The sequence below is a fragment of the Epinephelus lanceolatus genome, chromosome 14, assembly GCF_041903045.1.
Source record: "Epinephelus lanceolatus isolate andai-2023 chromosome 14, ASM4190304v1, whole genome shotgun sequence".
Classification (NCBI taxonomy): domain Eukaryota; kingdom Metazoa; phylum Chordata; class Actinopteri; order Perciformes; family Serranidae; genus Epinephelus; species Epinephelus lanceolatus.
In genome coordinates, this window is record NC_135747.1 from 23,280,093 (window position 1) to 23,304,018 (window position 23,926).

Sequence of the window (23,926 nt, forward strand, 5' to 3'; positions counted from 1 at the left end):
CTTGGTGTTTTCCCTATTATGTTGCGTTACAACCTGTAATTTAAAAATATTTTTATTTGGATTTTTTGTAATGGACATACACAGTATAATCATATTTGGTGAAGTTTAATAAGGAAAAAATTCACACAGTTAGTAAAATAAAGTCAACCTGGGTTCAGTCTAGGTGTCACGTGATGTCAGTAAACATACATCTGTTCTGAAAGGCCCCAGAGTCTGCAGCATCACGAAGCAACAGGTACCACCCATAGACTGTGGTACCACCAGCAAGTGACTCTCTCCAGACAGGTCAGAGATAAAGCTCTGAAAAAGTACAGATCAGGGTTAGCGTATAAAAAAAATATCTGAAACTCTGAACATCCCAGTGAGCACCATTAAATTCATCATTACAAAATGGAAAAAATGTGGCACCACATCAACACTGACTGACCAGGCAAGAAGGACGTTAATCAGAGAGACAACAAAGAGACCAGAGATAAACCTGTAGGAGCTGGAGAGCTCCACAGCAGAGACTGGTATCTATCTATAGGACCAGTTTAAGCCATACACCCCACAGAGCTCAGCCTTATGGAAGAGTGGCTAGAAAAAAGCCATTGCTCAATGAAATAAACAGAAGCATGTTTGAAGATTGCCAAAAGCCTCATGAGAGACTTGGCCATATAAGACTAAAATCGAACTTTTAACCACTCTTCCATACTGCCCAGCTCTGTGGGGTGTATGCCTTAAAGTCGTTCAGATAGATACTCCAATCTCAGCTGTAAAGCTTCCCAGCTCCTTCAGAGTTATCTTTGGTCTTGTTGTCTCTCTGATTAATGTCCTCCTTGCCTGGTCGGTGAGGTTTGGTGGGCGGCTGTCTCTTAGCAGGTTTGTTGTGGTGCCACATTTTTTTCATTTTGTTGTAATGGATTTAATGGTGCTCACTGGGATGTTCAAAGTTTTTTAGAACCTAACTCTGATCGACTTCTCCAGAACTTTGTACCTGACCTGGATGGAGAGCTCCTTGCTCTTCATGGTGCCTCTTGCTTAGTGGTGTTGCATACTCTGGAACAGTGGTACTCAGTGTAGAGTGCCACTTTATGTTGATGCTGAGTAAGCAGAAGCCATTGTAGTAATGCTTCAACTCGTCCACAATTCTCACATGCAACTTAGAGTTGAGTACCACTGGCTCATGACAGGTTGCTGGGTGGCCCCCTAACCATTTTCTAATTCAGAATAAAAATAAATTGTTTCACACTGGCATTTACCATAAATAAGATGCCAGAGTGCATAAAAGGCACCAAAATAGAGTTTGTTTATCAAAAAAAGCAGAGGGCTGGGCCAAATGTCTCCAAATCCTAGAAGTGCCCCTGTGTACACCTGACCAGTGCTGAGCTACTGTGACTGGGCCCTGGCTTTCTGTCATTTTGCAAAAATGGCCCCTGGACAAAGCAAGTTGAGTATCCCTGCTCTGGGGCCTTTAACAACAGGTGTATGTACACTGAGAACATGGGACACTTAGATTTCACACAGATTGACTTATTATAACTAATTATATGACTTCTAAGTGTAAATAGTAGCACCAGGTCTTATTTAGGGGTGTCATAGGACAGGGGATGAATATATATGCACGCACCACCTTTCAGTTTTTTATTTTTTGGAATTTTTTAAAACATAATTTTGGTTTGTTTTTAGCTTTTTTTTCTTTCTTTCAGTCAGCCCTGTGATAGTCTGGTGACTCCACCTCTTGCCCAGTGTCAACTGGGATAGGCTCCAGCCCCCCTGCGACCCCTAACAGGATAAGCTGATAATGAATGAATAAATGATTTTTGTTTTTGTTTTTTTCATTTCACTTCACCAAATTTGACTATCTTATTTAGGTCTGTTGAAGGTGAATGCTTTTGACTGTACATAGACATGATGTGTACCTGATAAGATCGTTGAAGAAGGCCCAGTAGGTCCTGGCTGATCCCAGTCACCCCTTATTTAATGAGTTCAGGTTGCTTCCATGTGGCTGCAGTTAAATGCCAGCTTGCAGGACAAATATACCATTAAATTTATTAATAATTTAATTTAATTTAATTTAATTTAATTTAATTTAATTTAATTTAATTTTATTTTAGTTTATTTTAGTTTAGTTTAACTATCTTGGTGTGATTTTTTTTTTTTTTTTTTTGCTTTGTTTTGTTTTGTTTTTTGTATTTATTGTATATTTTTTTATTTGCTTATATGCATGCCGACTGCTCAACATATTGCTCTTTGGGGATAATAAAGATATCCTGAATCCTGAATATATAATCATAAATGTTATATATGATATCATATATATCATATATGACATTTATTTATTACTACCACCACCACTAAATAATGAAGGACCTGGCAACTATTAATTTTACTGAAATCATATTTATGATTTCATTTAATAAATAAATTGACTGATTGATTGAATATGTAAAAAAAAAAAATGCATAGCCATGTACAGATGAAGTTCTGCTGTTTAATGTATTCTACATCTGTTCAGTTGTTTAACTGTGAGCATGAATGCTAATAAACTCAAACTCAAGTTAAGGGGGCCCAAAGCTAAATTTGGCCCCAGAGGACCTTTGGAGGAGTCAGGTCTGGACAGCAGCCTATAAAGCATGAGCAGACTGAGGAGCTGTCCGGTGCTGAAAACACTTAAAACTGGCCTTATATGAAATATACAGTTTTATATGTGTTTTAAATCAGCAGTGTCCCAACATGACAAAATGACCTTTCATCAGATTCACGATGCAGAGATAACCACCCTGCAGGAGACTTCTGGGTGATTGCTTGTGATTGGCTCGTCACGTGTGTGTGTGTCCACTCCTGTCCCTGCGTTCATGTATGATGGTGACGTGTTCCAGATTAATGGGTCGGTTTATAATTAGCTTCATCAAGTATTTCTGGAGTGGCCCATTTGTGTCTGTGCTCCTGCAGGAGTCATTCTTGGTTTCTCACTGCCACCTTGTGGATTTGGGGGTTGTCGTCCTTTCAGTGTGTCATGATGTCGTAGGTTACATCTTCACCATTCAAACGCCGTCCTGTCTGCACACAGAAAGTACTAAAATAACATGTGACAGGTGCTTATTGTGGATTTAATAACAAACAGCGTTAAGATTATGTGCAGATGTTTTTCTTTAATGGACTCAGTTGATAATGTCGGGATCAAACTCATTCACATGATCGCAGAGGGGAGAATTAAATAAATAAATTGAGGCAATTAAAGGAGTATTTAGGCTCGTGATTGTGTCTTTACGTCTGCCCTCTTGTTTTTTGCCACAAAGAACAAAACCAGCGACCCTCTCCCCCCTCCCCTCCTCGATCCTGATCCCTCCTCACGTAATGTGTTGCTCATATCATCAAACTTCAAGTCCGCGTCCGTGACCAGGATTCAAACCAGAGCTGTATAGATCCGAAGACAATCAACACTTCCAAAAAAAAAGAAAAAAAGTCACTCTTCAGGGGCCGAAAGCGGCGCCATTCAGTGTCCAACCTGCAGACTTGCCTGCAGACGGGTCCGCTCCACAGATATGCAGCACCGGTGGAGGTAGTATACTTGCAGTGACTCAGTCGTGCGCACTGACAATAAACAGACAAGGCTTGCTTTAAATGTCAGCAAATTAAACCCCAACAAAAGCAAGGTCACCTTGGGATTTAGCACTGAACTGAAGCTCGCCTCTGGCTTTCTTCTCTTTTCTTGGAGTGTACCAAAGAGCGCAGCAGTCTCTCCTTCAGGACTTAATTTGGTGGTAAATTCACTTTTTTTTTTTGGACTGCACCTGTTCACCTGGACCCACATCACCACGGTGAGTAGTTTTATTCATTTATGGCGTCTAACACGTGAAAACTAAACGAACTATTTCCTAATTGTCATTGGAGATGCTCTAACAGGTGTTTTATAAGGTTTACTCCCTGCAAAAATTAAGCTTTAAGTGACAGAATCGGCCTGTTTGTGTGTAAAATGCACGCGTTTATTAGATTATACGCAGAAAAAATATCCTGTAGCCTTTAGTAAAAGGTTGGTGGTTTGCAGAAGAGGGATGCATGTGGATTTTTCTGTGTGGGTGACTTTAATCTGCATCATCAACAATGCAAATAATCACCTTGAGCTGATGCGTGTCATGCAAGTTTGTGCACCCAAAGCCAGGCTGCTGCTACAGGCCATGAATATTGTGGATTTAAGTGAAATAAAAATTGCATTTTTTTGCACACAGCCTCACCTCCACATATCAATATGTGTGTATTTTAAAGCTCATAGCTGTAGGACAATTAGTGCTATGAGGATGACAAACATGGAGCTGTCTGGCGGCTGTTAACCATCATCCATCCTGAGCAGGATCAAGATATGATGCTGAAATAACCTGCCCCTGTCACTGGCTATCAGCTGGTTCAAGTGAGGATTTTTCTTTTGGCAGGGAGCAGCTTATATCTGAACTTGTCATCTTAGATTTACCTTTTTTTCTGTCTGAGTCTTGTGCCAAATATTGGAGTCTGAACTTGTAAGACAGACTGCGCCCTTGTCGCCAATTTGAGCATCTCCTTCAATATGAGAAATAAATATTAGTAATAAAAAAAACAAGATGCGCATATTTAAAATGCTGTATATTGTATGAGGTTTTTCTCTTTCCCTGCCAGTGAGCCTTACTTTTCATCTTGGATGATATAAAGAGAGATTTTGGGGGCATTTAAGGAAAGGAAAAAAAAAGTGACCAGGCTTTTTGAGGTGAGGACTTTGGCACAGGGTCTCGGGAGTGATGGCGGCGTCTGCACCCTCCTCCTCTGGCGGCGAACCGGATCCCAACTCGACAAATTTACGACCACCGGGCTCAAGTAGGTCCATCACAGATAAAATGCTATTTCACGTGTGCTATTTACTTTGTGGGCAATGCCATTAATCATTTCCATCGAGGGGGAGAGAGCGAGGGGAGGGGAGAAAAAGAATCCGCTGCCATTTGAGAAGGCTTCCTTCGCCACAAATCACCGCTGCATTTCATTCACCATACCGACCTCCCGGCATCTGCGTGACAGACGAATGCTGCTGTCAAAACCTGATGTCCTCCACTAACATTACACTGGAGGCAATTAGCCTGGAAAACAAGCCCGAGGCTGCACCACCGGAACATCCTATCACAGAGGCTGGAAATGAATATTTATCAGCAAAAAAATAAATAAAAGAATTATTATTATTATTATTATTATTATTATTAGGGATGGTGTGTGTTAATGCATTCGTGTTTTTTTTCTTCATTGTTTTGGCTAAATGTGCCCTGGCTGAATAAAGTGCCTGCATGGAAAAATGAAAATTGCCCCTGAAGTGGCTGTTAATTCAGCCATATTAAATTGCCCCTAATGGCACACTTAAGCATTGTAGCCTTCAAGAAAGGGCACTGTAGAAACCATACAGCCACGACAGTCCTTTCATTGTCAGCTGGTAGAAAAAATAAGCCTCATCCTCCCTGTGAATAGAGGTCTGAAATCACGTACAGGTGTATATGTGCCCCTAACGTAAGAAATATACAGATATTTACCTTTTAAAAACACCATGCACTATTCTCTGTGCAATGCAAATATGAGCTTTTTATTTTCACCAGTGTTTGATTTTAATATCTGCTTAGCTTTGCATTGTCAAGTGATGAGTGTCTGATGAAAAGCAGAGATTGCATCATGTTAGGCCCATGCAGAAATTGCCTGTAGCTAAAGCCTTCAAGCTGCACCTCTGCAAACAAGGGTGTAGATTGATTCAACATTGAGGGGGACACATATGAAATAGGGGACACATGAATTTCCTGAGATTTTTATGCACATTTTTTGGGGATTTTCTGCACTAATTAATGGTGCAAATGTCTTTAATTTGTCAAAAAAAAGTCCCCTTCTACTTTCATGCTTTTTTGGCACATGTTTTGGTGTCCTCTGCATCCCTCCATGAAATCTACACCTGTGTCTGCAAATGTGATATAGGCTGCTCTGAATGCTGTTTGTCAGCACATCTGCTCTTGTTCCTTTTCTTCCTTCTTTTTGTGTGTCACTTGTCTCCTTTGTTGCCCATCTCATTTCCTCTGGCTTGGAGAAAATCATTGTGGGGACCGTGTTAAAGTGCGTCCAATGAGCTGAGCAGGGCAATGATTTATCTAATGATCCAAAGCAAGGGGTTAAATTGGGATGTGGGAATGGGACTGCCCCCCCCACCCCTCCAACCCTTCTCCACCTCCCCTCCCACCCCTCCTCCTCCTCCTCCTCCTAAATTGCTGCTTTTGAGGATTTCGTCTATGCTCCCCATCCAAGGTGCCCCATCCCCTCTCTGGCTGGAAGCCCTTGATAACGCTGTAATTCTCTATCTGTCACTGGCCAGCCGGCTCATGTCTACTGATGCTCGCATTCTAACCAGCATCCATTCACTCAATTAGATCTTTAGCCTGGCGTGGATCCAAAGAGCTAATTAATTTGAAGTCCTTGCTGAGGTCATGAACAGTGACATATAGTGGAAATAGGCTAATCCAGATCCAGGGGCCCGGGGAGCGCCGGTTTAATGTTTAAATAATCCCAAGACATCCATGCTTGCTATTTTTGTTCCAGCTCTCGACCTCATACGTTCCTCCATTTATTTTCAGCACCAAATTGTCCAAGAAAAAAATTGCACTTTTTTTGCAGGCTAGTGTGGAGGCCCTCTAATTGTTTTTTTTTTAAAAATCATTTTTAGGCTATGATGCTTGGTGTGGAGTTGCTCATGGATGTACTAGAAAATTGGGAATGAAGATATGTGGTAAGTTGCTCTATTTTTAATAGAATTATGAAAAAAATTGAATTGTCAGGGAGAGATAAAAATATTTTTTTTAATGTGTCCATAAGCATGACTGTAGGCTATTTGTGGCCTGCATCATTTTACTCGCGGCTCATTGGATTACTGAACCAGCAGGATTTTGAAATATCATCCAAACAATGATTAGATTGACCAACATTTTTTTATCTTATCAAATAACCACTTTACGTGATCTGGGTAATTTTAACAAAATTATTTTTTTTTAAATTCGAGGAGCCAAATATCACACATTTATCTCTGAGTTGAAGATAATGAAATTGAAAAGGGGGAATTATGCAGGAGAGATTTTCCCTTTTCACTCTCACACTACACTAAACAAGGGCGGAGTGACATCTACCATAATGGTGAATGTCATGCACCAGTGCGCACTATTTTCTGGCATTTTTGACCGACACGTTCTGCTGGTTTCATTAAGGCCATTTAATTACCCAGAACCTATAAAGCTACAAATACAAAGGGGACACAAAAATACAACAAAGGTGTAGTCTGGTTGGATTAATATTGCAGGGAAACAGGTTTGATGTCGCAAAAGTGGCGTTTTGCGCAATTTTTACATGAGATTTTGTCAAATTTTACCTGTGAACCAGCAGGCTTTCTTAAAAAAATCAAATCAAATGTGCCTTTGGCCTGTATTGTTGTTGTCTATTGTTCTATCTGCTCCTCACATGTCGCAGGAGCTTCAACAACAATTTACAGCCGCTACATAACAGCCATTTGTTTTTGCTTGGCTGGAGTTTGATGCTGATGTCACCGGGCTCCAACCTCCCACAGAGCCTCGCGCCCATAAATAGGACACCCTGGGCAGGATGGGACTTTTTCCACGTTAAAAGAAAGAGAGACAGGGAAAGAAGAGTGGAGATCCCCGGAGATAGACAGATGAGATAAAAAGTCAGAAATGGAAGAGGAGATTTATTAGTGGGCCCAAACAGCTGCAGCTCTCAACATGTATGGGGAGTGTAACCACCCCGCGGGCTCCTCTGCTTCTTGTAATCGTTTAGGGTTTTTGCAGAAGAACAACAGTCTGGAGGAGAGGAGCAGGATTGTGAGTTCCTTCAAGGAGCGCGCAGCCAAGAACCTGCTGTCCTGCGATAACACCGGTGGAGATGCGCATTTCAGACGCACCGAGACCGACTTCTCCAACCTGTTCGCCAGAGGTAGGTTAATGAAATTTATCATCATGCACTTAATGTAAAATATACTTTGAGAGACGTTGCATGGATTTTTTATCTGGATTTTAATAACCAAATATACTGAAAATGCTTGGAAATAAATACAAGTAAATCATATAGATAATCTAGATAAATGATTATCTAGACAGTCATAATGGAACTACCCATATATTGCATGTGTTGGTGGAATCAAGTGCTGTATTTTTAAACCAACTGTTGGAGGATCTGCACAAAATAAATATGTTAAAAGTCATTTTCTAACTTGCTGATAAAACCAGAGGTTACAGGAAACCAAGTGTGAAGGTTTTGTTTCAACACTTGAAGCAAAATATGAATCAGAGGGTACGAGGGTCCTCGGCCAGGAATTTAAGTGTCAAATACTTAATTTCCTGCATTTTTTATTTTTATTTTTATGCACCTATTTGTGCATTTGTTTGCATAATTTTATTGTGCTAATGTCTACTTTAATTTTGCCAAAATAAAAGCCCTCTGCTACTTTTATTTCTGTATTTTGGGGGGTACATATGTTCTAAATATTGATATTATTTCCCCCTCAACCCCTTGAAATCTACACCTATGCAGTAAACTCAAAAGTAAATGGAGAAGTCTCAGTATGAGAGCGATCTTTAGATTAAGATTAACCAGAAGAGACACCAACAATTGTCAGTTTAATATTTTATTTTGTAGATCTGTTGCCTGCCAAAAATGGAGAGGAGCCGACCATGCAGTTCTTGCTCGAGGTTGTGGAAATCCTCACTAACTACGTCCGGAAGACCTTTGATAGATCCACCAAGGTCCTGGACTTCCACCACCCGCACCAGCTGCTGGAGGGCATGGAGGGCTTCAACCTGGAGCTCTCTGACCAGCCCGAGTCTCTGGAGCAGATCCTGGTGGACTGCAGGGACACCCTGAAGTATGGAGTGAGGACAGGTGAGAACAAAGAGGCCCGAAGGCATTCAGCGTGGCCTGCTGCAATCAATAACTCTCATTAACTTACATGCCAGCGTAATGATTACAGATAAGCCATTTTCTCCCTTACAGTCTCGAATGATGAATTGTTTTCTGGGGATTATGTTGCTTTGTTGTCTCTCTTTCAATCACAGGTCACCCCAGGTTCTTTAACCAGCTCTCCACTGGATTAGACATCGTCGGGTTGGCAGGAGAGTGGCTCACCTCCACAGCCAACACTAACATGTGAGTACAGTGTCATTTATCAGTTGTTAAGTAATATTTGCACTCTTTAAACACAGTCATGCAGATAATATTTGAGATATAAGCATTAAGAATAAAACTGAGTCTGAAAGTCATTAGGTTCATTTTATTTTACTTTTCTTTTTAAAGCTTTTTTGTACTCATTGTTTTCTAAATGGCCCGTGCAGAAGAGAGGCTTTCTGTTAGAGGAATACTTTTAGTGACATACAGTAATTACTGTCGCTGGCTGAAGAGCACCCTGCATGCTCTAATAGATTGTCAATCAAGCAGGAAAATAAAAAGCACAAAAGAAGACATTTGTACTGCTACTCCCCCACAATATTGTCAATGTTGGCCTGTGCTCAGGCTGTGGTCACATAATTTAGCCCTGCAGGCAAACTAAATTGCATATTGATTCGCATTCACAGTTTACATGGTGTCTTTGTTTCATTTAGTGCTAGTTCCTGTGACATAACAATGCCAGGAGGGGAAAAGAGCATCTTGGCCTCAGACCATCTGTACACAATATGGACAGCCATCAGAGGGACTAAGCCATGAGTTTGGCCTCAACTATAAGAAACTTATGTTTAGTTTTTCATGACTGTGTCAGCGGGGTGTTGATTCATTATTCATTATTCTCTGTCTTGTACTATAATTTATTTAAGGTATTAGTGTGCTTTATAAACTGGTATCTTAGTGTATGATGATCAACTTAGAGGAGCTGCGTATGATATTCAGAGCATTAATACAGCAGCAAACCACTGCTTGCTATATAAACATATAGTAAAGCAATGGTGTCCTGAGCAGAAAATAAAGTCATGCTACCTCTCTGTGTGGGCTGCAGTCAGAGCTTCTCTGTTCTTTGTTGAAGTAGATGGTCTGACTGCGTGTGCTTGTTAGCAAATGTGAGTCCCGGTTTGTGTATCCCCTGGGTAGCTAATCGCTTGCATTGCGCTCATACAGCAGTACCCGCTGACATCTGGACGGGGTCTTTGTGGAGGCTTAACGCACACCCTCTGTTGTTAGCACTGTTCTTGTTGTTAGCGCTGTTAGCTGCTAGCTGCCATGGATCTATACAGAGAACTGGATACAACATTGGAGGCAGGGCCCCGCTCATTTCTATGAAAGTTGCTCAGTAGCGCATGAAGCCAAAATAAGTTACTATGTGCAAACTGTGGTGTATAGAATTGTCCAGATCGGCACTGCTTTGGCACTGTGTGGCCAATAGAACAGGCACACCGACACTAGAGACTTCCGTGGACTGAGCCAGCTACATACAGTTTAGCACTCTGCTAACTTAAATGGGGATAAAATGAGTCAATTGTACTCTCTTCTAGACTTTCCAAATGTTATCGGACTGAATGGATCAAATTCTGATAGTGAAACAAGTCATTTTATGGGGGCTGTGACGCTCCAAAAATGTATCCAGCGATCTATAAATGTCTTTTTTGCCATGTAAGTCAATGGAAAAACAATGGAAAAAAAGTATTTTTGGGCTCAGTGGCATCAGGTGATGGACGTAATTCTAATGTTTGGCCACTACAAAAGTTGGCTTCAAAGCCTAGAGCATTTCCTAGGGGACTGCTAGCCACCTGCTCAGCCACCTCCATGTTGAGAACTGTGTGCAGACAACCTCTGAATCATAGATACGATCTGAATATCATAAAGAGCTTCTTTAAGGACTGAGATTTGAATTCAGGGTCCCTATTTCCCATTCCTTTTTTTTTTTTTTAAAGATTATTTTTTGGCCGTTTTGCCTTTAATGGACAGGACAATGTGAGAAATGGGGGAGAGAGAGAGAGTGGGGAGATGACATGCAGCAAAGGGCTGCAAGCTGGAGTCGAACTCGCAACCGCTGCAGCGAGGCATCGCCTCTATGCATGGGGCGCCGGCACTATCCACTACGCTACCGACGCCCCCCTATTTCCCATTCCTATTACTGTTGTAAGCTGGGGTAACCTGCAGCCTCAGAGATTTTTTTGTTATTATTACAGCTCTACAACTTTTTGTAAAAACAATAGCAGTATCATAATTAAATCACTTGGTGTAGATGACTATTCAGACTAAAATAACACTAAAATAAATTAAAAAATCTAGCTGTAAATTGATAGAAAACGTTGTCAAACTATTTTAGTAGCACTCTCTTAAAATACTTTACATATAAAGGGTTTTCTTGGTTAACAAATCATTTACTAATGCTTTATAGATCAGTTATAAGCCATCAGTGAGAACAAAATATCAATTACCAGGCTGTGAAAAGTCCATTTCACCAATCAGACTGTATGGCCACTTACCATCTGAAAAAGACATTTATTAACAGCCGGATTACTAGCATTTATAACTGCAATTTTCCAAATAAAAACATCAAACACCAGACATATTTCTTTCTTATTAAAGGTGTATCATTTATGTATAAAGCTGTCTTTTATAAAACGAGCCTAGTTAGAAAGTGGTACCATAATTTATGATTTGTGGTGATGCCTCTGAAGATCAAATTAGGATCTTGAGAGTGTAACAGAGGTGGATCTTAAACCTTTATTTCAAAACTTGGTTAAAAATCTTATATAAACAGTCATCAGGCATGTTTTAATAGCCTTGTTTGTCCTCGCTGGTTCAGCAACAAGTCTGTCTCCCACAGCCTACCTCAAAGAAGCGCTGTAGTCAGCTTGTGTGTTATTGGCGACATCACCGAGGATGACTCGAACCAGAGGGTGGAGGTTGCTTACATACTTGTAATTTACCTTTATTAATTACCCCATCAACCCTAATTACCCCTGGCAGATATTGACTGACACTAATAGACTGACAATCACATCCAGGTCTTACATAATCAGAATGAGTGAGCGTCGTCTGCATGAATGAATGCGGTGAAATTAATGTGCGACATCTGCGGAGTGGCATCTGACTTGTTTATTTTTTTCCCCTCTCTCCATATTGCTGTGTGTGTGTGTGTGTGTGTGTGTGTGTGTTAAAGATGCTGTGGGGCACAATGCGACATTCTGCAATGTTCCTCTGATTCATTTACTTTCTTTGCATGAACAGATAGATACTTATGTAATTAGAAGAATATTGGTCAGGAGAAGATGGATGAGCCTGCCTGCACTGTAATTCCAAATCGACTGTGCTCTTCTCTGAAGCCGAGGGGTTTTTAATGTACTTTGATAAGACGGGGAAAAAATTATATACTTGAGAGGATAAAACATGGGAAACGTTCCTGCAATGAGAGAATTAAAGGCACCTGAAACATCTTTGTTTTGTGATTGCAACAGCAGACCATTCATATTAATTTCCAAGTGTTTTTAACCATGCTGTCCCATTAAAGGTGTTCATATCTTGACTATCCTCACCGGACCAACGTCACATTTGTTGCTAATTTTCTGCAAAACCAGGCTCCTCATGCTGCATCAGTGAGCGCAAGACTGTGTGACATTTCACTGCAGCAAGAGGCCATTTCTAAAACAACAAGATGGTGTTGTCACTGAAGTGTGACTGTGTACACAGCACTGTATCTGTTCCATTTCTGTTGAGAGAGCAGCATGCTCAGTAACCATGCTGTACAATTAGACTATACAAATGCATGTTGTTAAATATCAGTGTATTTCATATCGATCCCATCAGTCTCTCCTGCAGCCTGTAGGTGAAATGGCGTTTTACTTGAATATACTGTTGCTCAATTAACACACAACAAAACACAAATCTCACAAATGTAACACTGAGATTATGTTCAATGACACTTTCATCACACATTCAAATGGGTTTTTTTGGTTTGTTCCAGGTTTACCTATGAGATTGCCCCTGTCTTTGTGCTCATGGAGCAGCTGACACTGAAAAAGATGAGAGAGATAGTCGGCTGGCCTGATGGAGAGGGTGATGGCATATTTTCTCCAGGTGAGAGACAAACTAATAGCTCAGTAACTCTGAGCCCTCATGCAAACATGTCAGACTCTTGTAATAATGTCATACTTTATCTGATACCACATGATGTTCGATGTAGTCTTCACTCCTAAAAGATATCGTCTGGTTTCCAGTGGTGAAAAAAATGCTGTTTTGAGACTACTTAAAAGTGTAGAAATACTCTTTTACAGGTAAAAGAGTATTTTGCAAGTGTTGGCGTCAAAAGAGTGGCACATTTCAGAATAATATATATAATAATTTTGAATCATAATTATTTTTATTTAGCCGTTATTTAACCAGGTTTGTCCTTTTGAGATCAAAGATATCTTTTACAATAGGCCTGGCCTAGAATAGCAGCAACACAGAGTTTTAACAATTAACATAAAAGCACATAGATTTGATAAGATTGAAATGATCACATAAACCATTTACAAACAGACAGCCTAGACTCAACAGATTTCACCATAGTTTAAACATATTTGGGGTTACTATGGTTACTATGAAGCTCAACATCAGTCTGTGATTGCTTCGTGCAGTAGGTGCAAAGAATTTAAAAGCTTGAAAGTTCTGACTTCAGGAACAACAAAACACAAGAAGTCCTGGGATGAAGATTGTAATTTCAATAATTCAAATTTAAAGGAAACAATAATTAGGTTCAGGGTCAAATTTTACCAAAAATAGCTTTGTAACAGGGTCTGAGGTAGCGTGTACACAGAGCAGGTCAGCTTACTTTGAGTGTAAAACACAATGGTGAATAAGTTTGTAATGAATCTCAGAGCAGGTAAAATAGGAAAGAAGTAGATTCCACAAATGACCTCTTTTCACAAAAAAGCAAAGTAAGACTTTCTTTAAAAGAAAAATCCAAATAAAAGTTTCCCATTGCCAGTAGAAGAGTGTGCCTTTTTGTTTAATTTTTCTGGTGCAGCAAGTTTGACACACGGACAGGCCAAACAACATCTAAATAAAGAGTAGAAAGCAGCGTGCAGGCCAGCTAAAATGCTACGGTGGTTACTTATTTTTTATATCTATATGTCTTAAATCTGTATGTATTCAGTCTCTCTTTCAAATTCTGTGCAAAGGTTTTATGGCAGCCTTTTATCGTTGCACTGGCAAAGGGGCTAAGATTGATGTGCCCACACAGGGTTTTAATTGCTGAGTGAAGATGATTGGAGCTGGAGCTGATAAACACACGTAAACACTGCAAAGTCATCTGTCCCAGGAAAGGATGCACAATGTAACTTTTCTCATTAAATAAAAAAGTCAGATGTTAACAGGTGTTACAGAGTCTTTTGTCCATTGCAAAAAGATACTCAAGAGCCTTAGTAGGGGTTGGTGCAAAGCAGTAAATGACAGTGTCATCAGCATAGAAATAAAAGGCTGCGTTTAATAGATTCTGCCTAAGGCAATTTACATGTATAGTTAATAATAGAGGGCCTGTAACTGAGCCATGTGGTATCCCCTTGAGGACTTACAGTACATCCAAGTTAACACCTTCTAACTAAACAGACTTAATTATTGATGCAACCTGCAACATTATAACATTACTTTAATGTTGTAGGCTGTACAGGTGAGGCTAATTTTAACCAACTTAATTATGCATAATAATTTATTTGCTGATTATGTTTCATTTTGATAATCTGATTCTGCAAAGTAACTAGTAACTAAGGCTGTCAAATAATTGTAGTTGGTAAAAAGTAAATATGTTGCCTCCAAATATGTGTACTGTAAAATACCTTTAAAATTTAATTACTCCAGTACAGGTACCACAGATGTGTACACTATAACTGTATTACTTTCTACCAATGTTGGTTTCTACAGGAGGAGCAATCTCCAACATGTACAGTGTGATGATTGCCAGATACAAGTTCTTCCCTGAAGTCAAGACCAAAGGCATGGCAGCTGCACCCAGACTGGTCCTCTTCACCTCAGAGCATGTTAGTCTCTGCATTACATTCATCAGAAAGTTTAACAATTAATATCTCATAAATCCAGCCTGAAACATGACTGATCAAACATCTGTTTCTTGCAGAGCCACTATTCCATCAAGAAAGCCAGTGCAGCACTGGGCTTCGGGACGGAGAACCTGATCCTTTTGAACACAGATAAGAGGTTTGCTTTATACTGAACGCACATGCAGACAGTCTGGTAAAAGATCAAATATCTGGATGACTTCCTACCGTATGTCTTCTTCTTTTCCAGGGGGAGAGTCATCCCCGCTGATTTGGAAGCCAAAGTAATAGAGGCCAAGCAAAAGGTGAATGCCAGCAGCAGTGACTCAGACATCGGCCTCTCTAACTTATTTATTTGCTTCTATCAGTACAATGAGAAACACTCCCCTGAGCCGTGGAGTTTACTTGTAGCAAGGAAACACTTATGTGTGCCAGAACAGCGAGGTTATTTCAGTAAGGTTAATGCTTCTGTCTGCTCACATGTGATGCTGCCCTGGTCTAAAGTACCTCTCCTGGAAGTAATCCTTCAAAAGCAAAGTAATGTGCAGACTAGAGGAAATGGGAAGGCAGTAGGTGCAGACGGGCAGAGTGCATTATTTGAGAAATGTGTTTTAGTCCATCTCTTTGATGTTGGCAATCACAGGAAGAGAATGAGCATAACAGCTTGAATTCAGCCCAGAATTGTAACCAGTCTTTTTTTTCCTCCAATGTTTTCGGTTTGCAGGGGTATGTTCCGATGTTTGTGAATGCCACTGCTGGCACCACCGTCTATGGAGCCTTTGATCCCATCAATGAAATCGCAGACATCTGTGAAAAGTACAACATGTGGCTTCATGTGGACGTAAGAGAATATCAATAATGTTCAATACCTTAAACAAAAACATCAGATGCATATATCAGCCACTGTAGTAGACTGCTATAATATACTGTGTTGTGACCTTTGCAGGGTGCATGGGGTGGAGGTTTGCTGATGTCCAGAAAACACAGACACAAGCTCAATGGAGTGGAAAGGTAAAAGAGTGTAGTACATGTTTACTCATCACAGCATAGGTACAGATTTTGTGGGGGATGCAGGGGACACATTATTTAGAACACGTGCAATGAAAACACGAAAGTAGCCGAGGACTTTTATGGACAAACTGCTGGAACGTGACTCCTAGACAACAACAATGATAAACTAAGTGGTTGCAGTCTACCATTAAACAGAAAGAAGAAGAACTATGCACTGTTGAAGCATGAAGAACCATGACATTTCCATCATAAATAGATGTAGAAGAGGCACATATTAGTGCATAGACCCCCTGCTTGATATGTGAAAACACCTCCGGAAAGTTAGGGAAGAAAATGTGTTAAACAGGGGGCGCTGAGTTTGAAAGACATGAGCAGACATGACGGAGAAGGTTTACCACAGACAATAATGAGTTGCATTATGGGAAATGTAGGATCTGGTGTTGGTGACACTTTGAGAAAGAAATTTAGGACATTTTGGGCTAAATCTTTTTTTAATTTCCTATTTTTTGTTTTATATTCTAGCATTTTTTTTAGATAGTAGACAGTATGGGATGGGACATAGACCTTACTGGAGAGGTGGATTTGGCCTCCAGGTTTACTAATGGCCAGCAGGGGGCGACTCCACTGGTTGTAAAAAGAAGTTTGATTGATTAGAAGCTTATGAGAAAATGACCCTATTTCTTGCTTGATTTATTACCTCTGTAAAGATTTTCCTAATGACTTCATGATCTCAGTCCCTAATTTCAAGTCTTCTTCAACACATTATGATATTGATTTTGTAAATTATGGTCTCATTTAAGGAAACAAAGCAGGGTATGCTTTGGGCACAGCCACCTTATGATTGACAAAGTTGCTACTAGGCGCTGTCCTCTAGTTCTCAGTCTGATCTACCTCTCACTCCTCCACAACTCCACCTTCTTGTCCAAATATGGGTTCCAGTACTCACTCCATCATACTATTTAGTATGCTAGAAAAAGATTTATTGTGTCACAAGACATCGTATGTCAAATGCAATATGCTAAAAATATTGCTTCCAGTCACATTTCGCAGTCTGCAAGCCAGCATGCTTTTCTGGCTATTCTGACCAACAATCCTCTGCTCAGCCAAATATTTGGCACATAGACAGATGGCAGCCCATTGACAGCTGACAGAAGCCGCAATGACTATAATCAATCAATCACAAACAATGTGCGATGTATGCAGTTATAACTTTAAAGTTAAAATTACATACTGTAGTGACGCCCACATTTCCCATCTTGCTGGATGGAGTAGTTTGTAGTTTGCAGTTGAGTTTGCAGTGTTAAGTTCTATAACGCAAATGTAACTTTTATTGTTACTGTCTATAGCGTGTATGTTCAGAGCATGGTGATTTATGCTAGTTATTGTCATTTAGTGAGTTTGCTATTACATTTCATGACCCCAGCTGTATTTCCCCACAGAGTTCTTGAGGTTGGTTCTCATTTGTCACATGTCAGTAAGACATTGACACTGTTCAAAGTCACTCCCTGTCCACAGACAAGCAAAAGTTGTCACAATACATTGTAAAATAACAACAGCAGCTTGCTAAGTTGACCTCAGTGAGCTCTGCTGCTAGTGTCATGCCATATCTTTGAGGTAATGAGAAATGAGGATGTTAAGATCTGCTGCTCTCCAAGTTGCATGTCTTTTCTTTTAACTTCAAATTTTACATTGCGGACTACAATGGATATATGAGCAAGAGAGTCAGAGTTCAAAGCATGCACATACTCTATGCAACAGTACATACTTTTTAAGGGCAGCTGCTGTACGTACAGACAGTTAAGTGAAAAAGTATGTGATTCAGAATGTGATTCAGAATGGAAGGATGGTCACGTCTGGCTCCTTAAAAAAGGGGTGTCGACAGCCAAAATGCCAAACTCAAGGGTTTTAAAGGTAGTCTATAAACCAGTGGGTGACATCACGATGGCTACGTCCACTTCCTTTATGCAGTTTGAGTGGTTAGCACCCTAACCCCTGAGCCACAAGGGCACCCCAATTTCCTCTCCCTCATGGAAGTACAATACTAAATAGCTTGAGCGCCCCTTTAAGATCTGAGCCAAAGAATCTGGTGTCCATCTCAGATCTGTAGTCAGCTTGAACAAAACCACAGATGTCTCATACTATCTTTGAAAAGACTCATGTGCAGAGTTATTTCAATAAAATTGAAAGGATCAGTGTGTTCTTACATTACAGCTCCTGTTCCTAGACTTGACACACACACATTCACAGAGCTCTGTATTCTGTTTCAATATCTGTGCAGGGCCAACTCAGTCACCTGGAACCCCCATAAAATGATGGGAGTGCCGCTGCAGTGCTCTGCCGTTCTGGTCAGAGAGAGGGTGAGACTGTGTTTTTCCACTGCTGCACACAATACCCCTCCTGCACTAGCAGGATAAGATAACTGTTTACCACTGGTGTTTGGTAACCTAAATATCTTTTTCATCACCACTGTGTCCGTTGCAGGGATTATTACAAGGCTGCAACTCCATGTGTGCTGGTTACCTCTTCCAGCCTGATAAACAGTATGATGTTACATATGACACAGGCGACAAGGCCATTCAGTGTGGGCGACATGTCGATATCTTCAAGTTCTGGCTCATGTGGAAGGCAAAGGTGTGCATTTAATCAGATGTTTTCTTCTAAAGCTTCTATGAAGCCTGCTGCCATATTTAGATTGTGATGGTAACGACTCCTTATTCTTTCTTTTTCAATTTACCCAAAAGGGAACAGTGGGATTTGAACAGCATATCGACAAGTGCCTGGATCTGTCAGCATACCTCTACAATAAAATAAAAAACAGAGAAGGCTTCGAGATGGTGTTCGACGGAGAGGTGAGAACATTAGACAGCTTCTTTTTTTTTTTTTAAGGAACACCAAAGTATTCACTGCACGGAGTTATCAGATGAAGATAGATCAGAATTCATTGGATACTCAAGATGATCAGCTGCAGCAACAAAGGAAAACTGTCTGTACTATTCTGTTTATCACAAGAGAAAAGCAGGTGTTGTGTAAAGCAGAGAAGCCCAGGTAATAGCATAAACAACTGCAACAATATATTTCATATCTTAACTTGGTTTCAGGATTGATTGGATCATTTTGCATTGCTGACACGTTGACAAGAAAAGCTGAAATTACAGAAGGTTGTTTTTATCTGCGCTCATTACAACTGTTGTTCCCATTTTCTCTTATCAGCCGCAGCACACTAATGTGTGTTTCTGGTACATTCCACCGAGCCTGCGCAGCTTGCCTGATGGTGACGAGAAGCGGGAGAGGTTGCACAAGGTAATGACTCATCAATCTGCTTTTAAAGCCACATTTCTAGCTCACCTGCCGTCTTAGACTGGTTTATATAATCTATACTTACAAACCCAGATTCCAAAAAAGTTGGGATGCTTTGTAAAACATACAGAAAACAATTCTTACAATGGGGGAAACAAGTATTCAATGTCAGGGTCTTTTTTTCCATTAAACACATTTTCATCAACAGGAAGGCAATCTAGGCACTCAGAAAACGTAGAAAAACAAGGAAGGAAATATTAAAAAGCCTTTATTGTAGTGGCTAAAATATTTTTTTTTAAAAATGACAAGTTAATAAAAAACACAGAGTGACATGAGATAAGATACCAAGAAATAATAAACATAAATGTATGCACACCTATCTTAACACATAGGCTGTGAGAAAGATGGTGAAGCATGTAGAGAATAATGACAAATCACAAAAAAACATGTAAAGTCTATATACTCATTGAGACCAGGATACTATAAAGCAAACATTTGATGGATCCAAAAAACATCACCTTATTTTCAGTGCAATTATTCACATGGAATTTAGACCTAACATTGGTATTAACTCAATAAAACTACACAGATGAAGAAATTGCAGTGTTTCGGTCTATTAAAAAAAAGTGCAATAAAGTGGAATGACATGGAAAAAAAGTACATGCTAAGGTCAACTTGAAGATGCTTCCTGTATGAAGAAACTAATCTCTCACAGTGTTCACATGGGATTTTAGCCCATTCTTCCACACAGACAGTCTTTAAATGAAGCAACACAGAAATGCCAAATACTGCAGTTCTTGGAATGACCACATGAGGCCGGCTCCAGAAGTGAGTAATTCCCGTAGAGACCCATGTTAAAATGTCCAAATTTATAGCTTGATAGAAAAAAACAGTTTTGGTCTCTATAGCTAATTTTAACATTCACGACACACATTACATTTTAGTAAGGCTTAAAGTTACAAATAATTAAGGGAAAGCATCTTTGAGTGACAGGCTGTCTGCTGATGCCAATAGACAATAGAGCAGGGTATGCTTTAGGGCATAGCGACCAGTGATGGACAAGTCGCTACCATTGCGGTGTCCTTAGGGCTTTCCCTCAGATTCACCCCTCACTCCTCCACAGCTCCAGCCTCTCATTGTAAATATGGTAAATATGGCTCCAAAAACCAAGATGGCGACGGCTGAATTGACTTGAGGCTTTCAAAACTTTCAAAATGCCTACTGAGTGTAAATGAAATGGTGATGTAACACAGTGGTCAACATGCCCCAACCAAACTTGTTGCAGGCATCAAATTCAAAATGACAGTATATTTATACAAAAATGATAAAATGTATCAGTTTAAACATTAAATATCTTGTCTTTGTACTGTATTCTGGGCGGCACGGCAAATTGCCTTTACTGTAGGTGTGAATGTGAGTGAACTGTTGTCTGTCTCTATGTGTCAGCCCTGTGATAGTCTGGTGACCTGTCCAGGGTGTATCCTGCCTATCACCCAATGTCAGCTAGGATAGGCTCCAGCCCACCGTGACCCCCAACAGGATAAGAGGTCATGGGGAAAAAAAAGTATTTACCTGAATATAAGTTGAGAAACATTTGCAAATCATTGCATTCTGTTTTGATTTATGGTTTACATGGCATCCTAACTTTTTGGGAATCAGGGTTGTAGATTCAGAGATTCCCACAGTAAAGTCATGAGCACATTGTGCGTGCTTGTGTTTTACAGAATTTGGATGGTAACTGTATGTTTTCCCACAACAGGTGGCCCCAAAGATCAAGGCAATGATGATGGAGTCCGGCACTACGATGGTGGGTTACCAGCCACAGGGAGACAAGGTCAACTTCTTCCGCATGGTCATTTCCAACCCAGCCGCCACCAGGTCAGACATCGACTTCCTGATCGAGGAGATCGAGCGACTTGGGAGCGACTTGTAAGAGCCTCACCTAAACCCCCCTTTTTTCCCCAAAAACAGTTGCGACTCTGGAGAGCCTCGAGCTTGGCTTCTTGTCTCTTTTGTCTCATAAAGACGTTGAAATTTTTTGCTTACAGATCTTCTCTGGCAATGCACAAGAAATAATACGCCCTGTGTGTCTCCTCTCTGTCTCTGTCTTTAGCAGCGATGACATGTATTCAAAACATTTGCACACCAGGTTATCAGAGAAAAAAGGACTTAAGTCAAAACGGTGGGAGAATCATAGAAGCACACTCGTATTCTTGCTAAACCATATGTTTAGTGGAATTTATCCCATAATAATGTTGATTAAATGAGATTAAAAGTTTAGCGTTCATGTAAATATGAATTAGCAAGAATATCTGAGCACACAAATGATTCTTTCTATAGCAGCTATAAAAAAAACGACATTTTACTGTTGTACAATACGAAGGTCAGTATTAAAAACAGACTGAAATCAAAATATTTTTTCACAAGTAACAGAGCACAATGTAGGGAACCTTATAGCATAGACAAAATTAATGTATACGATGTACTGACTGTTGGTGCTCCATGTCGTCTGTGTATTTATCGAGCCAGATGCACCGCCACATTGTACCCTAGCTGTTATTTCCCTTTGATATTACATAGGTGGAAATATATAACACAGTCGTTGTACTTGATCGCTGTGTTTTTAGAGATTTTTGTGTAGATTGTGTATAGTATTGTTACATTGCCTTTGTGTAAAATGTGTCCTAGTTTTACAGTGAACAAAAAAAAATCCTATATGTAAATGGACCACACAGTATAGTATGTAATAGATGAATCACTTTATTTATATCCAGAGATTCTAATTGTGAATACGCTGTTCTGTTCCATTTGTAATGTATCCTCCTTCCTATTTGGAAACTCTGCTGTACAATATCACAATGTTTTGGATAACATTGAATTCTTTTAGTGTATTTGTGAACCAAAGAAGGGTTACGTTACATTTATGAACATGCCCTTATTCTCCCTTATGGATGGATTCAGATGTTTATATAAGAATACTTAACGTACCGCTCTTAACTTTAGTGCAATCTATGTTGTGTAACTGTGCAATGTCATTGTGATTCACTGACTGAATGTTGGCTCTATGTGGGAGGCATGACTGGCAGTGTGGCTGCGACTGCCGGTGCTTTGTTCATGATAAAAAGCACAATGCTAAACCATGATCATGGGGCAGCTTTTATCCTGCAGACACGTGACTGTCTGTATTATAATGTGTTGAGTGGAGTAAAACTATAATATGCAAAATTTTGTTTGTCTTAACACTGTATCTCACTATAGGCACACTTTTATGTTGAGAAAAACAAAGTGAGAAACTGGGATTATTTATCATGAAGAATTTTGCTTGAACAATGAAATGCACAGTGTTTGCTACTGTAATAAGATTTATTGAACAATTGTACATTCCTGAATTAGTGGGGTGGAATATCCCTTGTTAAATTCAATGTGGGCACTTTAACTTAACACCATCATTTGCAGAGTATTATTGTTGTATCCACAGCACTAATAAAGACATGAGCTGTAGAACATCTCTGACTATTTTTTAAATTTATGTAGTTTTTTAAAGGACAATGCACTGCCTATGAATGGCAAACAACAGTGGAGAAGACTTACAGATGTTTCTATATTCATGGGTAATTCAAGTGTGTTTTCATAACCAATCAGGAAGTCAAACTTTGCATGCATCATCATCATTAACATTAATGGGAAGATATGAAGTGTAGAACTAATGTCAGTCTTTCAACATATACACGAGAACATGCAAGAACTTGTGAAGCTTTTCTGCCCTGATTGTTTATGACACACTCTATTGCTTGATGCTTCTATTTTGTGATCAATTATCAATGTTTCTACTGTAAATTCACTAAAGGACTCATTATGTTAAAGGGACAGTTCATCAAACACATATTTCCCTCCTACCTGTAGTGCTATTTAGCAATCTAGATTGTTTTAGTGCATCTACTGCTAGCTCACCTAGCACCACTAGCTAACGTTACAGCTCAGCTAAATGTTTACATCATGGCAACAAACCTCTCGTCCATGAGTAGATGCACACCTCCTTCTGCACAGAGATGTGGTTGGCTGGTGTAGTTTGGTAGAAAGAAAATAATTCCTACATGAAACTGCTCACAACAAGGTCTGTGGCTTATCTTGAGTAACCGGGTCATGGTTTCTGGAAAGAGACATTACTGTTGAGTTTTTCAAATGTATTTTTGGTGCTTTGAGCACCACAAGCTTAGCACCTTCTAGTTTCATTATATTGGAGAGAAGGCAGACATGTCTACGGCTGATATCTCCAACACTCAGCAACTCAGTATCTAGACTGATAAAGAGCACTACAGGCAAGAGGAAAATTTTTTTTTTTTATTTATTCATATATTTTTATTTGGGGTAAATTGTCCCTTGACTTACTTACGCTGCTAGAGGTGTAGAAATAAAAAGGTGCTCCTCAAGGATGGAGCAAAAAGCCTGGCCAGCTCACTCAGTATAAAAGTCCATACTATAGTACAGGCAGGCAGTCCAAAATGCATTCAAGGCACTCTGACTGTAGTTAAAAATCCTTTATTAATAAATAAATAAACCAATGCGTTTTGATTAGTCTTCATCAGGGTCTTCAACATTTT

At 39.8% G+C, this 23,926-nt stretch overlaps 1 protein-coding gene across 3 annotated transcripts; it reads left to right on the forward strand.

Moving 5' to 3' along the window:
• The first annotated feature begins 3,259 nt into the window (after positions 1-3,259).
• Positions 3,260-22,828, forward strand: LOC117251457 (glutamate decarboxylase 1). Of its 3 annotated transcripts, none has more exons than XM_078174500.1 (17): positions 3,260-3,803; positions 4,739-4,827; positions 6,695-6,757; positions 7,813-7,968; positions 8,671-8,913; positions 9,087-9,177; positions 12,950-13,062; positions 14,887-15,002; positions 15,098-15,177; positions 15,268-15,322; positions 15,742-15,858; positions 15,964-16,028; positions 18,307-18,385; positions 18,510-18,659; positions 18,770-18,877; positions 19,239-19,328; positions 21,085-22,828. In XM_078174500.1, the coding sequence occupies exons 2-17, from the start codon at positions 4,752-4,754 to the stop codon at positions 21,256-21,258; spliced, it is 1,776 nt and encodes a 591-aa protein (XP_078030626.1). In that variant the 5' UTR covers positions 3,260-3,803; positions 4,739-4,751; the 3' UTR covers positions 21,259-22,828. The 3 variants fall into 3 exon arrangements, with proteins under 3 accessions (XP_078030626.1, XP_033473642.1, XP_033473643.1); XM_033617751.2 differs by having other exon boundaries at positions 3,262-3,803; positions 4,633-4,827; XM_033617752.2 differs by lacking the exon at positions 4,739-4,827 and having other exon boundaries at positions 3,264-3,803.
• The last annotated feature ends 1,098 nt before the right edge of the window (positions 22,829-23,926 follow it).